At 38.5% G+C, this 15922-nt stretch overlaps 1 protein-coding gene and 1 long non-coding RNA gene across 7 annotated transcripts in view; one reads left to right on the top strand and one right to left on the bottom strand.

The window, feature by feature from the left end:
- The window catches only part of MACROD2 (mono-ADP ribosylhydrolase 2), a 966393-nt gene that overhangs the window by 817471 nt on the left and 133000 nt on the right, over window positions 1–15922 (bottom strand). For all 6 annotated transcript variants that reach the window (XM_083607322.1, XM_083607325.1, XM_083607327.1 and 3 more), the window contains exon 4: window positions 13757–13786. In XM_083607322.1, the coding sequence (XP_083463448.1) occupies window positions 13757–13786 (30 nt within the window). The remainder of the gene's footprint in view (window positions 1–13756; window positions 13787–15922) is intronic.
- Window positions 10714–13956, top strand: LOC310759818. Its single transcript, XR_014546524.1, has 2 exons — window positions 10714–11605; window positions 13736–13956. It is a non-coding gene; the product is annotated as an uncharacterized lncRNA (long non-coding RNA).

Genomic DNA, 15922 nt, shown 5'->3' with positions numbered 1-15922 from the left:
GCCCCCACCCCGCTTCAGAGTTGGTTGGGAAGTTTTACATTCTGATAGTCGTGAGCCCAGAAGGCTTTGCTGCCTTGTTTCCTGAGAGCTTTTGCCTCAAGCAACACTAAGACAACATGAAGGATCACATGGCGCCTCTCTGTAAGGAAAAGGTCTGTTTCATTTGCACAGCAGGAACAGCATTCTTCTTGCCCTGCGCTGTCTGGCGGTTACGCTAAAATAAAAGATTTGCCTCATTCATGAGCTAAGTCAGGCTAGAGAGTCCACTAGCAGTCCACTCGTAGAGAAAGCACAAGACCAGGGTGGGGAGGCAGAATCATCACATTTTATTTATAATATTGATCAAGGGGACAACAGTTCTGACCTTGTTACACCTTCACTTAAAAGGCTTTAAAATCTAATGATATGCATCTGAATGCTTGCATGGGAAATGCTGCATTGCATATTTTCCCAAGAAGCAACTAAAAGACTAGATGGACCTCTGGACGGTCCCAATAGAGCACTTTTTATTTCTCTCCAACTTCAACTTTCATCTTACAAGTTCAGTTATATAGAGAGTTATGTATTAGTGTTGCATATATGGACTGCTCTCACTAAACAGTTCTAAGATACTGTTGCAACTCCAGCTTCGTTTATCTTCTTCCCGGAGAAGACTGTATATTTTGTTTTGGTTCTTACTCCAGTCGCTTGAACATATGTCTAGTATGATTTGGGGATCATTCACTCCTGCTTAAGACACATTTTGAGCTTACAGAAACACTGCAAACTTGAGAGGAAAGGAAGGTCATGGCAGATCCTCTAGAGACAGTGAATGCTTCATCCTGGAAGATTTAGCAGAACTCTACAGCTGTCTGAGTCTACATGCTTTGCAATAAAAGCATCAAGTTTTGTGATATCTTGCCTCCACTCACAGAGCCAGGACATCTCTTGCTGCATCTCCCATTTAAATAAAGAGCCTTAGGATCAGGAGATGTGATCACGGATCTTCAGCATCTTGACCCATATACACTGAGGCTACAATCCTATATACACTTACCAAGTAGTTAGTCTCATTGATATTAATAGGACATTCTTCTAAGTACACATATAAAGGACTACACTGTTAAAGAGGGCAATCTATGAATAAATGTTTCCCCTTCTTAAGTTTTCACCAGTTTTCCAGTGATGACCATATATTATGATCTATATTATTAAAATGCAGGATCATTAATTCTTAACCCAATATCTTGTTTTAATTTTTCTATAGTCTTTTGTTTAGAGAAATCTATAGATTTCAATGAATATTGAAAATGATCGATTTTCTTAAAGTCAAGTTAGTTTAGAAAAGAAAAGAAAAAGAAAGTGACCAAGAGAAAATAGATTAGGAGCTACTGGGTTACTAAATGCTCATCTACAAATTAGCTCCAATTTGCATCCTCTGTCTGTGGATGAAAATATACAGTGTGATATTCACACGTGAGCATTCTCAGCCTAAGAGGGAAGCAGTTTAATTCTTACAGTGTAATGGAGAGGAAAATTTAATTAAAAATAAATTTAGAGTGGAATCCAATGTAGCGCTGCATCTCTTATTCTGTCAGCACAAGGATTTCTCATTGGCAACAGAATGTTCTCCCCCTAATCCTCTGGAGCAGATTTAGGGCATGTACATGTGCAGGAGGAATAGAGCAGGGGAAGACTTGACATAGTGACATCAGCTGGACAGCCCCCCAAGGGGTGGATCTTGTCCCTATCAAGGAATTGTTGGGTTATCAAGGACTTGTTAACCCATAGGAGTTGGAGCTGATGGGAGCTGAAGTCCATGTTAGCCACGGGGTCCCCAATGCTGTTCTACAGGACCAAGTATGGCGTTCTTAAACTTCACAGGAAATACACAGCTTCGCAAAACTTAGAACTTTTGACAGATTGGTAGTATTGGTCCAAGAGAAAATGCAACCATGCCTATCTATATACCTTAATACCATACCCAGTGCTATTTTTCCAGAAAAAGAGGTGCCAAAGCTCAGCATGAACTTCTCCCTTGTTCTCTTAGAATGGCAATGGCACCCACCTGAGAGGTACCAGAGCTAAGCTCTGGTGAGCGCCAGCTGAAAAAAAGCCCTGATTACACCTTAATATCATTCACGGGTGCATACCTTTAGTTTCGATTCATTCATTCAGCATTGTACTTGGGGAGCAACTGCTGAAAAGAAAACTATTTAGGTTTCTTTTAAAAATGGCTAAGTATACTGCTTCCCTAATAGCAAGTGTCATTGAAATAAAAGCAAACAAACAAACCAAAGCACCTTGGTTTATATTAATTCAGCCTGGTCACTGTTAGCTAGTATGAATGAACCTTGAGAGTTATGAAAATTTTATCTGAAGTTTCCATTAATTATGTAGCAATCCAGGTGGTGTGCTAGTGGGGACTAAGGCATAAACGAAATGAACGGCATAATGAGGAATTTTCAATGACACAGTAGTCGGCTGTCAAGCAGGTCACTGACCATGACAAAATTGATTTCCCATTGAAGATGAAAGGGAGTGTAAGGCTGAAATCACACATGCGTTTTAAAGCACTTTAATTATCACTTGGGAACTTTACCCTGCTTCAGTTAATACACATTACCACTATTCAAAAGTTTTGCTTTCCCCCTCTCTAAATGTCACCGCACACACCTCCAACTAGAGTTTGAGAAGACAACACTCCCACTTCCTTATCGTATATGTTGGCCTACACTTCCCTGTGCCCAGAGTCAGATGCAATTCTATAGTACTCCACAGGTATTCTCCTACATCCAGTAATGAGATTCACTTGAAATTGTTTGCAATGCATTTGGGGGCTTTCATCTGGCGGTAGGAATGCTTCCCATTAAGAATTTTCCTATCCAATTTTTATCATTTCCATTAAGGTTCATTTAGCAATGTACAGTTTAATTACAATCAAGACTAAAAGTGCAATCTAACAGAGATCGCAATCTAATAGAGAGGGTAACTCCACCTCTAGCAGAGGGAACTATTCCCCCTCTGTTTTCCATACTACATTACACTATCCTGGATACTGTCAGCACTTACACACAGAAAAATAATAAAACAGGGATCCGATGACATAAAATTACTCCTTACAAAGTTCAAAGCAGGCTGCTGTAACTGCTGATCAGATGCATTTTCAGCACTGATCAGATGATTGGTGCTGGGATTGAGTTTTCAAAGAGGCTCCTTGTAACCACCAATCTAGAAAATGGAGTATTTTCACCTCTGTGAAGAAAGCATTTAAATAAGGCCCTTTTTCTTTCAACAGAAAGCAGTTTGTGCTCAAAGTGCTGGAGGAAGCCCCTTTAGCTGCATATCAGACAAATTCAGCTGGTTATTGGGGATTCAGCTGTGCAGGGATCTCCTCAAACCCTAACACCAGCTGGTTCTCAGTGCCTACAGAAAGCCCTGCGCTCTGCTTTAAAGTCTTGACAATCAGCTGTCTCACACTAGGCGTCATATACGGTACATCAGGTACAGAGCAGGAGGGTTTGACTTCATCAAATTGGCCTGGTGGGCCTAATTAGGCCCACAGGCTAAGGGTTCCACACCCCTATATTAAAACTTGATAATATCTGATGTTTTCAAAGCTTACTGTGTTTCACCAAATCTGTTTCTGTTCCCGAAGTGCCCTTTTGATGAGATAGTGTCTAAGCATATGATGCTGTAATCAATTGATGTATATTTCATTTGCGGTATTCAAGTTGTTCAGTGGGAACACACGGCTTTGATGCAACACATAATCAGGTTAGTTAAAAGCACACCTTTAAAAGTGGAAGCCTCTGAACACATTTGTGAAATGGCATCCAAAAGGGTGGAGTTTGAAACTGGAACTTGCAAGTGGAAGAAAAAGGCCAAACATGAAATACTGAATCTTAAAACAAGCGGGGATGTGCTCTAAAATACTTTAAAGTATCTATTCAAAGTAAGTAGTAGATTCAGATTCCTTGGCTCTTTGAATTCAAGAGAAAGGCAACAGATGGGGAAAGTCTAACACTACAAAAAAAGTGTCAGACCTTGGTCATGAAGACATAAGCTACAGGTGACTTACTGTACATGTGACTTTTAAACATATATCTGTACAGCAAGATGTCATCCCCAGCAATAACTTGTTCTAACATGACCTAATGAATGGAGGGTATGTATGGATTTAGCACTGTATATATAAAATGTATTATTTTATTGCATGAGTTCAAATCAGAGTCATTCCGTTTGCAATTGACAATGATAGGTCCATAAATATAGAGATGGCTTAATTAGTTATGAAGTGCTTTAGAGTATAGAAGACATAATCTTGGCTGCACAGTGAAACCACCCTTTGCTGTTTAATTCCTATGATCACTGTATTTAAAGTTAGGCATATTTTTCCACATATCAAACAAGTTGAATATTCTGGTTTTTTACCTTGTTTGAGAGAGGCTGGGCAAGAAATCATTGGAATATCTACCATCTACTATCTTATTTGGTGAGGAACTAATTCACCTATCAGATTCAAATAATATTGCCAAAACAAATATAAAAATGGATGTGTGAGCAATCTTGTACCTGAGAAATGTGCATTAAACCTAAATATGGGTATTTTATTATGCGAGTCATATAATCTGGAAGACTATTCCAAAGCATAGGCTTGCTGCATAACTTTACAGAAATATTTGTTAGGGAAATTTGGGTAAAGTTTGCCCTTTGCCAGTACTTCAAGATAAATTTTGCTCTTTCCTTTAAAAGTGTTGTGTTATCAGTCCAACACAATATAATGTTAAACAAGAACACCCAGGCAAAATGTTCTTGAATAAGCTCCATATGCTTACCATTCACTACAAATTAACAATTCTACACACTGGAACTGATTACTACATCTGGGGGCTTCTTAATGCCAGCTAAGCAATTAGACTATTTAGTGCTGGCTCTTGACATTCTGTGGAACTAAATGCCTTCCACAGAAAAGAGAAAAATAAATGGTACATAACATCATGGAACAGAGTCAACCACTGAGATAGTCCATAGTTACCCTATGTGAAAGTATAGACTGGTCTCTTAGTTCATGCTACAGAAAATATCTGGTGTATCACTATCAACCACATTAAAAGTGAACATTAAGAACATAAACTACATTTGAAGAACATGTTCATGACACTTTTGAGTAAGAGAAACTGTATGTGTTCACTGTATTAAGTTGTGAGCCTGAGTCAATGGTGCCAGTTGCTAAGATTTAATTTTCAACATTAATCACATGTACATCCAACAGACCCTTTTGGTTGGATAAGGGTAGGGTCCAGAAACTCTGAAAATTTTGTCTTACCTGATTGGCTTTCCAGGTTAACAGACAGCCCTTCCAATCTACATCTAACCCTACCCGAGTCACAGAAGCAATTGATGAAGAGTAAGAGAAAAAGGATACTTGCAAATAATTTTTAAGAGGTGAGGAGAGATGTAGGTATGCAGTAGGAAGTAGGAAGAAGAGATCTAATATGTGGCAGAAGCTCCTTCTCTTGCCTTCCAGAGCCAAGTGAAATGGACAGTGACGGTTGAACCACAGGGTTACTCCTCATTCACACTTACTGTTTCCATTCCACATCCCATGCACATCTTTTAAAGGTGTGCAAGTTTTATTGCAGGACAAAGACCAAGAGGGGAGAATGGTTATCCATTGATATTAGCTCATCCTGTCCATGTTCGTTTAGTTGCAAAAAGTGTGAATTGGCTGTAAGAGGGCATCTGCACCTGTGCTTTCCATTTTTATTAAAGCAGGAGTGGCTAATCCTTTTCAGCCGAATGCCTACATTTACCCTTGCCCAGCCCTTCAACTGGTCACATACCACTGGTGGAGATGGCCATACACATACACCCCACTCACTCACTATCTCACAAAGACACACATACAACTTGTGGAAAGCATATAGCAGGCCGCCTATAGTCACTGAGGTTCCCTACCACAATTTACGGTTCTAAACCGTATAAGAACCCTCCATAAGTACAGCAGACTGGAGGATAAGACAAATGGCAGATTAGCATATATTTAAGTTGTTCATTAGCCTGACAAACAAAGAACAATTTGTCCACCTTTTTAGGACACATTTGGACTCTTAAGTAAGTGCCATGGGCACCAAACCCTCTGGTCACATCTCTTCATTTCTTCCAAGCAAGTGCACATGGGCACGCGCACGCACACACACACACACACCTTTTATGAGGGTTCTGCATAAAAGTTGGATCCAGTAGAATTATTCTGAGCCTCCAAAAGGAAGTGTGAAAAGGTGGAGCTTTGTGGGCACCGGGGAAGACCTGAAGGGTGCTACTGTGTCCATGGGAATCACTGTGACCTCTGGCATGTTATTATACATACTGGATCAAGAAAGTGTTGTTCTCCTGATAGGCAGTAAACTGCTGTGGGGTCTTTTCATAGCCATAATCTTTACTTGCCAGCATGTTGCTGTTTCTCCTGCTGTATTTATCTGTATTTTCCACTTTGTCTTTCGAATCAGGGAAGGAATCTGTGCATTTCTGCATTTTTATTATTACCAATTGTTAGATAGTGCTTACTAATCCTATTACAGTTAATACCAAAATAGCAGCATCCTCTTTCCTGAGCAGTCTGCTCAACTGAACAGCTGAATTTTTAACTGCTGTAAAGCTAATCTCCTTCGGTGATTTCAATCATCTTAAAAATAAGACCTCATGATGTTTATTTAGACTACTGTGAAGTATTTCTAACTATGCTTTAAACACTACGGAACAACACCGAATAGATAAATGTGGAAGATCTAGGGCAATTGCGTCCCATCCTCATTCTTCTCCCAAAGTAAAGAATAAAACAACAAATTATGGATAGGACTTAAGTTTAATGGATCCCTTTCATAATGGAAGGAAGTGAACAGCAGGGATCTGTACAGGAATGGGAGCTATTTAACTTGATCTGAAGTTAGCGGCCAATAGACGCAATAGTCAATAAAAAGGAAAATACTAGGAAATTCTCTTTTAGATTCAAGCTGTGAGGAAAGACTAGAAGTTGCAACATTTTTTTGCAAGGCAATAACCTTTTTATTTCATTTTATTTTATTTAGCATCTCTTTCATTCCTATATTAACTATAAATCAGGAAAGTATAAAAGTAAATATGAAATTTAACAAAAATAAAGACACACACCCTAAGGTCTATTGAAAGCAACAGAACAAGTACATAGTTAGGGAACAGTAATTTCTCTGAATTGCCGCCACTTAAAGTGGTGAAAGGTATCCCAATGAAATTATGATACGGATGAAATGCAGGTGCAGCCAAAAAAACCTAAGAACTTTGTTATCTGTTTAAACAAGAATATGAGTCTACACATGAATAAATAGATGTGATTTTGATGTATGCTGACTTGATATCCTTGCTAATCTTTTTCAGTGTCTGCACAACAGTTAGCGAGTCTGAAAAAGTATATGTCACACTCTTCATATGAGCATCTGCAATGTCACTGTTTCAGAGATAATTTCTATAGTATATAACTAGAGAGGTGTACTCAAAAGTGATTGGCTATATTATCATCTATCAAGTTACATGCAATAAACATGTGTGGTGAGGTATACAGACAACAGAAAATATATAATATGTAAACAAAATAAACATGTTACCTCTGAACAGCTAAATTAAATACCTTTTATTCAATGGTACTTTTTGTATTGAAATTATGAATTCAGTTCTTAAAGATCAGCTCTCAAGGGCAAAAGTAGCTGACATTAATATGAAATTTGCACTCTAATTAATTGCTCATTGCCTATATGTAATTTGCTGATATGTAATTTGAACAATTATACTATGTTTGCAGTTTTCTAATAATAATGTATCAGGACTGTCACAATAAAAGTTTTATTAGCAAACCTCTTCCAATTTGTGTATCCAAAAGTTATCTGTCAGCTATTGTGAGAAAGGATTTCATTTATATAAAAATAATCCAGAATACTTTCATTTTATTAGGGTACATTTTCTCAGTCTTTAGATGTATGAGAAGCTATGATACTAACTATGTACATGATCATCACCATATCATTAATCTATTACAATGCAATCTTATTTTTGTTTCACTTCAGTATTATGCTCTCCTTCACTACAAGCAAAGCAACGGTAGCTGAACTACACAGCTTGCTACAAAAAAAGCACAATCAGGACAAAATGCAGTATTAATCTGAAAAGTAGTTACTTGCATCTTCTAGTACCGTAGCACAATTTAAAAGTATTTTTTTCATTAACCAGTTACTAATACAGAAGTATATTAAGTATAATTTTATTACTTAATGCCCCAAAGCAAATCTACCAAATTCTTCTTGACGAATGATGCACCCCTGAAATATGGCTATCAACAAACATGTCACACATAAATGCAATCTGTTAGTTTTCTTTTTTTAACATTACTGTTTCCAAACTTTTACACTGCAATAGCATACAGTGTTCCCATCTTTCCTAATACAGATGGGGAGTAATTTGTTTAAAGTCACAGCAACACTCATTGTTTGACGTTGCAGCAACACTCATGACCTAGGTGACTGAAGAATGAAAAGCACACCTTGAAACGTGTACCAGAACAATCAGCAAAGAGATTTCACTTCCAGAAACTGATGGGATGAAAGCAAGCATGCAGGAGACTCCATTAGGTACAGCTGCAAAATAGCCAGAGATGCCAACAGAAGACAAATTCATGAGTTATCTGAAAGAAATGCATTGTTTCCTGCCTACAACACATCAAAGGGAAATTTCATAGCTCTCTTTGTTAGTGATTTCATTATAGGAAGCAACGTGTGCAAGAGCCCTACCATGTAATCAGCAAGAAGACAAAACTCTCATAGTCCAAGAGCCCATGTCAAAAAAACCTACATTGTAAGGTACAAAAAGGTTGGATAGTTATATATCTTACAAAAGTTGTGGTGTTTTCAAAAGTGCCAGTTTTACAACTGCTGGAGTATTTATGGGGTGACTGTCCCCCAAAATCCATCCATTTTCAATAATGTTCAAAGGTACATGGATAAAAAAGTATCTATTGGGGAACAGAATGTAGGTCTGACTGACTTTGATGGGAGCTTGGGGGTTGAAGCAGGAGAGAGGAATAGAGGGTTTCTGTTTGGATTTTCTATGGGTTTTATGTTATTTTAAAAAATGTTTTCATAACTGATAAAAATAAATTAAAATTCCTAAAGTAAAAAATAATTGTTTACTTTGACATTGCTAAGGTGATATATAACTTCTGAACTGATGTTCATAGTTCCAATTTAATGCAAAAGAGATTGTTATGGTTTGGGTCAGATTAAATGGTCTGATTTGGGATTGGCTTTATCTGAAAGAGTCAGGTTGGATATTTTAAGAAGCAGGAAGGTGATCTGCATAAGTGAGACCAGTTTCAGCCATATGCTGGAGGGATCAGAAAAGGTATAAATCAGGCACCCCCAAACTCGGACCTCCAGATGTTTTGGAACTACAACTCCGATCATCCCTAGCTAACAGGACCAGTGGTCGGGGATGATGGGAATTGTAGTCCCAAAACATCTGGAGGGCTGGGGATGCCTGGTATAAATCTAAACAATTTCAAGTCAGTCTGGAGTATCTAGAATAGGGTTGCCATATTTCAAAAAGTAAAAACCAGGACCGCCGCCCCCCAAATTGTTGAGCTTTTTTTTTTTTTTTAAAGGAAACCCCCTGACATCAGTCGGGAAAATCCAGATGGATGGCAGTCCAAATGTACAATTCGCTATCAGATACCACCTGTTTCATCCAGGTACCTCGTGATGCTGTTATTCTCAGAAAGGGGTTTGCAGGAACTGCTACATGCTAAACATATTATATTTAAAGTTCCTTATAACATTGGCAGTTTTAGAAATACCATCAATCTTATAAGATTTCAATATATCCATGCCTTCTGTCCCATATTAATGGATATTATAAAGGAAATATGAAGGCTGCTAGTCAGCTAAAGCTAAACACTTATTTCTTTCTCTCATTTTTACCAATGATTTTAGTTATTGGCTTTGGGTGGCTCACATGTGACATAGACTTATGTGCATTAATCATGTAATGGTGAACACCAGTGAACACTAAGTTACCAACAAAGAAATGATATTCATTTGTGAAATAACTCTCGTTTTCTCCTACAAGGACTCTTTACGATGGCAAGACAAACTGAAAATGGGTCAAATAACAACACCTCTCACTGCAATGCCAGATTTGCAAGGTTTGATTCATCCCCAGAAGGAACATATCTGTCTTACAAAGATTTAGGGAAGAATGTTGTATGACTGCCCTAAACAACTTATTCCATGAGGGTGATCTATAAAATAAATGAATGAATCTAATCTCAGTTTATTATTAAATAGGTTCTCACTTCCCCAAAATTTGGGGTAGAACTGTCTATGTAAACTGCAAGGAAAAAGCTTCTCTTAGAGCCAATTTAGGTAGTCTATCTGCAAGGCACAGGCTCAGTTGCACAAACAACTGCTCAAGTGAAATGCCTGATTGTGAGTGCAGTGCAATCTCACAAATGAGCTAATGGACATACTGTCTCAATTACGGTAGATTTCCAGATATTTTCAGTGTATTGCATTCTTATGAGACTATATGAAAAGGCCTAAGGGACCTCCTCAAAACCTAGGGAAAGAATAGTCTACAATTCCACTCTGTCAGATATGTATTCCTGGGATTTCTGACAAAAAATGTAAGTGTAATTTGCTGCACGGTTCATAAGGTTTACCCTTAGGGGAAATTTCAGTTATCTGCTTTGTCCTCGGGCAGGTAATAAAGCTTATCAAAGGACCCCTGGCAGATGTCTGATTTCTTCTATGCCACACTGACAAACTTTAGCAGCCATGTCAAGTCACAGGAGGAGACAAAATGCCCCCAGGTCAAATATTTTATGCAGTCAATTCATTTTTAGCAACAGTCTGTGTCTAGGCAATACACTCGTACCTACCAGCAAAAAGAAAATAAGAAAGAAACATTGAGACACTTAATTGATGGATATAATGAAATTAATTAAGACCTGAAAAGTGAAATACAAAGAATACTGATCAATTCTTTTAAAAAATTGTTTCCCAAAATTCTTCTTAATAAAGCATTCAAATTATAAATTACCAAAAGAATGGCTTTCAGAACACAGCTGGTATTATGACTCTATTCTGGAGATTGCTAAAATATAGAACTGGACTGGGACACCTCTCACAAGAGGTAGTGGTGACCACCAACTTGGATGGTGTGGCATTCGTACGGAGCCCCCGGTTGTCTCATGGACTAGTGACCCGTACACCACTAATCCGCTGCCACCAACCAGGTCCTCCCCAGTAAATCACTTAGTCTCAGTCAGGTTCTTAAGTTAACAAAGAAGAGTGTAGTTTATTGCAGACACAAATAAACTTTAACTGCATTCAAAACGTTGTTACTCTTTACCTTCTTCGTCTTATTTTGTCCTGTCTCTAACTCTTCTACCTCCCCCCACACAAGAACCTACTGCACCAACGGTCTCTCTATTTCCAACAGTCTGCCAACTGCTTTCCCAACTGCCTTTCCCAACCAACCAACCCACTAAAACCAACCAACAACTACATTCAAACCTCGGGCTAAGCCCTTTTATAAACAGGTAGGCTCCACCTCTGGCTTTTCAATTGGTCTAACTGTTAACCCTTTCTCTCCTCCTGTACAGACATTTTCAAACGAACGGGCAAACGCCACAGATGGCTATAAAAAGGATTAGACAAATTCATTGAGGATAAGATTATCAGTGGCTCCCACCTATTATGGCTATATTTTACCTCGACTGTCAGAGGAAATATGGGAATCACTATTAGAGAGAGTACTGTTACGCTCATGCCCTGGTCTCATTGTCTTAACAAGCTTATTAAGTATCCAAATAATGATAGGAGTCAAGGTTAAAATGTAGACATATGGGTCATGACCTAGTCAAAACTTATGTCCCATTGATCTCAATCAGAGGATTAAGCATGTTCTTAAATCTCTGGTATTGAAATCAATAGGACTTCAAACTGATTAGCTTTGGTATATTGTTGTGTCCATATTGTTTAATTCTTTGGATATGAAAAGGTTTGGGGAGGGGGGTAAGCTTAGCTAGGAGAAAGGTATTCTGCCTCTGCTTTTAACTGGCAGGAAATGGTTACAATACCACTGGAAAAAACAACTGCTGTTAAACCAGGAAAATGTGACAAAAAGCCTTACTGTCAATCTGAAGTAAAAATGATCAGCATTTGTGGGTAATGACTGAAGTGCTCTTTAGCAAGATGAAAGTACCAAGTACCTATGCAAATCCAATCCAAGCTCTCTGAGGAATAAAATTCAACTCATCTCACTTATTGTAAGAATGAGGAGCATCACACAATTGCCCCAGAGGTAGGAATAAATGTTTAAAAATATTAGATATAAATAAATACTGTGTAGCCTACCAGAATTAATCTGAGCTTTCTGGTCTTTTGAGTCAAATTCTTCTTTTGCCCCTCATTAGTTCTCACGTACTTTCAAATTGCAACACAATTAGAACCAAAAGGACCACATGGCAGATACAGGCTGGCAAATATCTGACATAACATAGCATTTGATAATGCTGTGAGATATATGGCACATTTAAGACAGAGACTTCCCCAACATCACATCTTTCTGCTACATCCTGAACTGTCAAAACTCAGAGCATATCAAAAGCTGCTTCCAGAGGCAGCTTCAGGGCTGCAGGGGCCGAAAGCATTGCATTTGGCGCGCTCTCCGCGGTCCCATAATAAAAGTAATAGTCACCACATCCACAAATAAGGTTAGGTTTGTACCTAAAATATTATTTCCATCTCAATGATGCAACAAATGCATTTGAAGACCAACCCAGCACATATTGATCTCAAAATGGTCAATCTTCAATGCTGTCAATCATACAAGTACAATGCTTAGAATGATTCGAACACTAAAAGCATCAAGTGGCCTTAAGCTTTTAAAATGGTTTCCCCCTTTCCATTTGCAGAAGATCATCAGCCCTTATAACTATAGCCAAGACAGAAGCTTAGAAAATGTGACTACTGCTTTCGTATTTATAACATATCTATCAGAGACTTTGTTTCCTCCATATCCCACCCCCCCCCCACGTTTCACACCCATAGGAGCATAATTTCCCCCCACCTCAAAAAAACTGTTATATACACTTTGCAAAGCTTTTAATACCAAAAGCAAGATAAGGGAAAGGAAGTGGAGAGGTATATGTTAGAATTTCTCTAAGCGGTGATAGAAATGGCATCACGTGTCAAGTTATTTTGCCTCTCACCAGTTCAGAGCAAGTAAAGCACAAAAAACCCTTAAGTATCAGTTGAAATTCTTCTTGAAATAACTTACAATACATCTGAAACAGAAACAACCACTGGTGGCAAATTATTCACAAGCCCAACACTCCTTCCTACTGCCCCTTCAACTTCTTCTTCCCCAAACTGAATTCTTCCAATATGAAATGAACCTTCAACAAAGTAGGCATTTTGCATTTATGTTGGAGATAAGTCAGATTATAGTGATACCAACCTATGAGTTATTTTACATAATTACCATACTCAAAAACAACTCCTAGCCTCTGCTAGACAGGATGTATAGTGATTATCTGTATTGTAAAAATTGAAGATGTTTAAATTTATAGCATGTGATCAAATTATTGCCTGTTTATTCAGTCTGAATGTTCTGTTGATTGAGTTTTATTTTTTAAAAAATACTTTTTGTTTCTTGCAACGCTTAGGAGAAAAGAGGCCAAACTTACCACCGCCACCTCCGAGAAGACTTGAATTAGCTGTGGAAGAACAAGAGAACCAAGAATTACATCAGAGCAAGCTTTGCTTGGTTGTTGTTTTTAAAAAAATATTCTCTAACAATACAAAAACAAAAACAAAGGCAGTCCACCTTTTCTGTTAACACAAGGACTTTAGGCAAAGTTTAAATTAAACATTACATACAAAACAATATGCAACTTATATTTCTATGTAGACGAAAATGAAATAACAGTACAGTCACAGATTTAGTTGTCAAGACAAGGCCCATGAACTGTGTGGGGAACAATGCATAGAATGCCATTTCTTGCATAAGTAAAGAGCTATCCAGATCTTTCCCACTGTTGCTAGAATCCCCTAGTGCCTGTGCTAAGTCTGGCATTGTAACCTTCAACTGTAAAGTTAAACCTTGAGTGAACCTCCTGGAAGAATTCTGAGCATTTGACTTTAATGCTCAGGAGGTACAGTTGATTTTGTGGGTGAGCACAAGGCTACTTATCCACCTCTAAATTAAACTCGAGGTAAATTTTCCATATCACCTATTTCTCAGTAGGAGTCCCAGGTGTTCAGAGCATCACAGTTAATCACCAGAAGAAATACTCTATCCATGACAGCTGAAGAGACTGATTTATCCATGCTGCCCCCTCCAACTATTTATTGTGAGATTGTAATCTATTTGTTGTAACTTGCCTAGAGCGATTGGGCATGCGTCAGAAAGGGTAAAAATTATCGTTACATAAATAAACAATCAAGCAAATATAATGTTTACTGCTTATAAGCCCACTAAAGATTTCTACTTTAAGTAACGCATGTAAAATCATATCCATGAGCACACAAACAAACCAAAATCCACATTACTATCACAGCAGATGTATTTGCTAGGATATCACTTTCACCTCTGTATAATCAATCAACATTTGTTTAAACATTACAACAGAAGAAAACTAGAAACCAAAGGAGAAGAGTACTAAATCCCCCCCCCCCAATGTCATCTAAATCCATCATTCTGCCAATGCAGTATATCTCCCTCAAGTGTATGGGAGTTTTTGCTTATTTCATCTCAAACTCTAGTCCTTGAAATCAGCTCACAAAACCTCTCACACTGAGACCAAACTGTCAATTTTAAAATGTGACAACAGAGAAGCACACAGGGTGTCCTTGCACATTATCTTGCACTCAAAATTTTGTACCTATGATTTTGTACATATGAATTTTGTACGTGTGAACATGTACATATATCTCTGTTACATGTTCACTAAGCATTTTACATATATCAAGGACTAAATTTTTTAATTGAAGATTTAATGAACCCAAAATAGTAACTGCTTCCTGCTAACATACTGATAACCTCCAATGCATAACACAAGAAGTAACACGGAATAAAAGCACTCTTCCTTCATGCAAAAGCAACAGTTAGCTGTAGGAGAAAAGAGGCTTTTAAATGCTTAAAGGCACGAATTGAACACAGAAAGGTATGCCTGCTCTTGCATCAGAGAGGATCACCATGGAAAAGTAAGAATGTGTTTCAGCTAACTCTTGTTCCCACCCTCCCACAATCATCTTTTTTGAGGAAAGCATCTGAATCATGATTAAGTAATATCCACATGCACAGATGTAAAAGGTAAAGAGGTAAAGGACCCCTGGGCAGTTAAGTCCAGTCAAAAGCGACTATAGGGTTGTGGTGCTCATCTCACTTTCAGGCCGAGGGAGCCAGCATTTGTCCACAGGCAGCTTTCCAGGTCATGTAGCCAGCATGACTAAACCACTTCAAGCGCAACGGGACACTGTGGCGGAAACTAGAGCGCACGGAAATGCCATTTACCTTCCCACCACAATGAGGAGCAGATGGGGCTCGTGAACCTGAGATGTAGCCTATCTAGCAAAAGGAAAACTCTGGTCCTAAACCTCCATTGCCTTGAAGGATATCTTCAGGAGAAGTATAGGCTAAGGAGTAAACCCTACACAAATCCAGAGTGAATGGCTGGATGGTGCCTTGTACACCTCCTTCCAGCAACTCCTGCAGCCGAGTTGGTACCAACCGTATTGGTCCACTTTCCTTTGGACCACCTCAGCAAAGTGTCTTGTCATCGGGGCAGCCCAGGACCTCCATACACACTGCTGAGGCTTGCACCCTGGGGAGGCCACTTCGGTGTTGCTAA

The sequence above is a fragment of the Podarcis filfolensis genome, assembly GCF_964270895.1.
Source record: "Podarcis filfolensis genome assembly, chromosome: 3".
NCBI classification, from domain to species: Eukaryota; Metazoa; Chordata; class Lepidosauria; order Squamata; family Lacertidae; genus Podarcis; species Podarcis filfolensis.
This window is presented reverse-complemented; position numbering and strand designations above follow the sequence as displayed.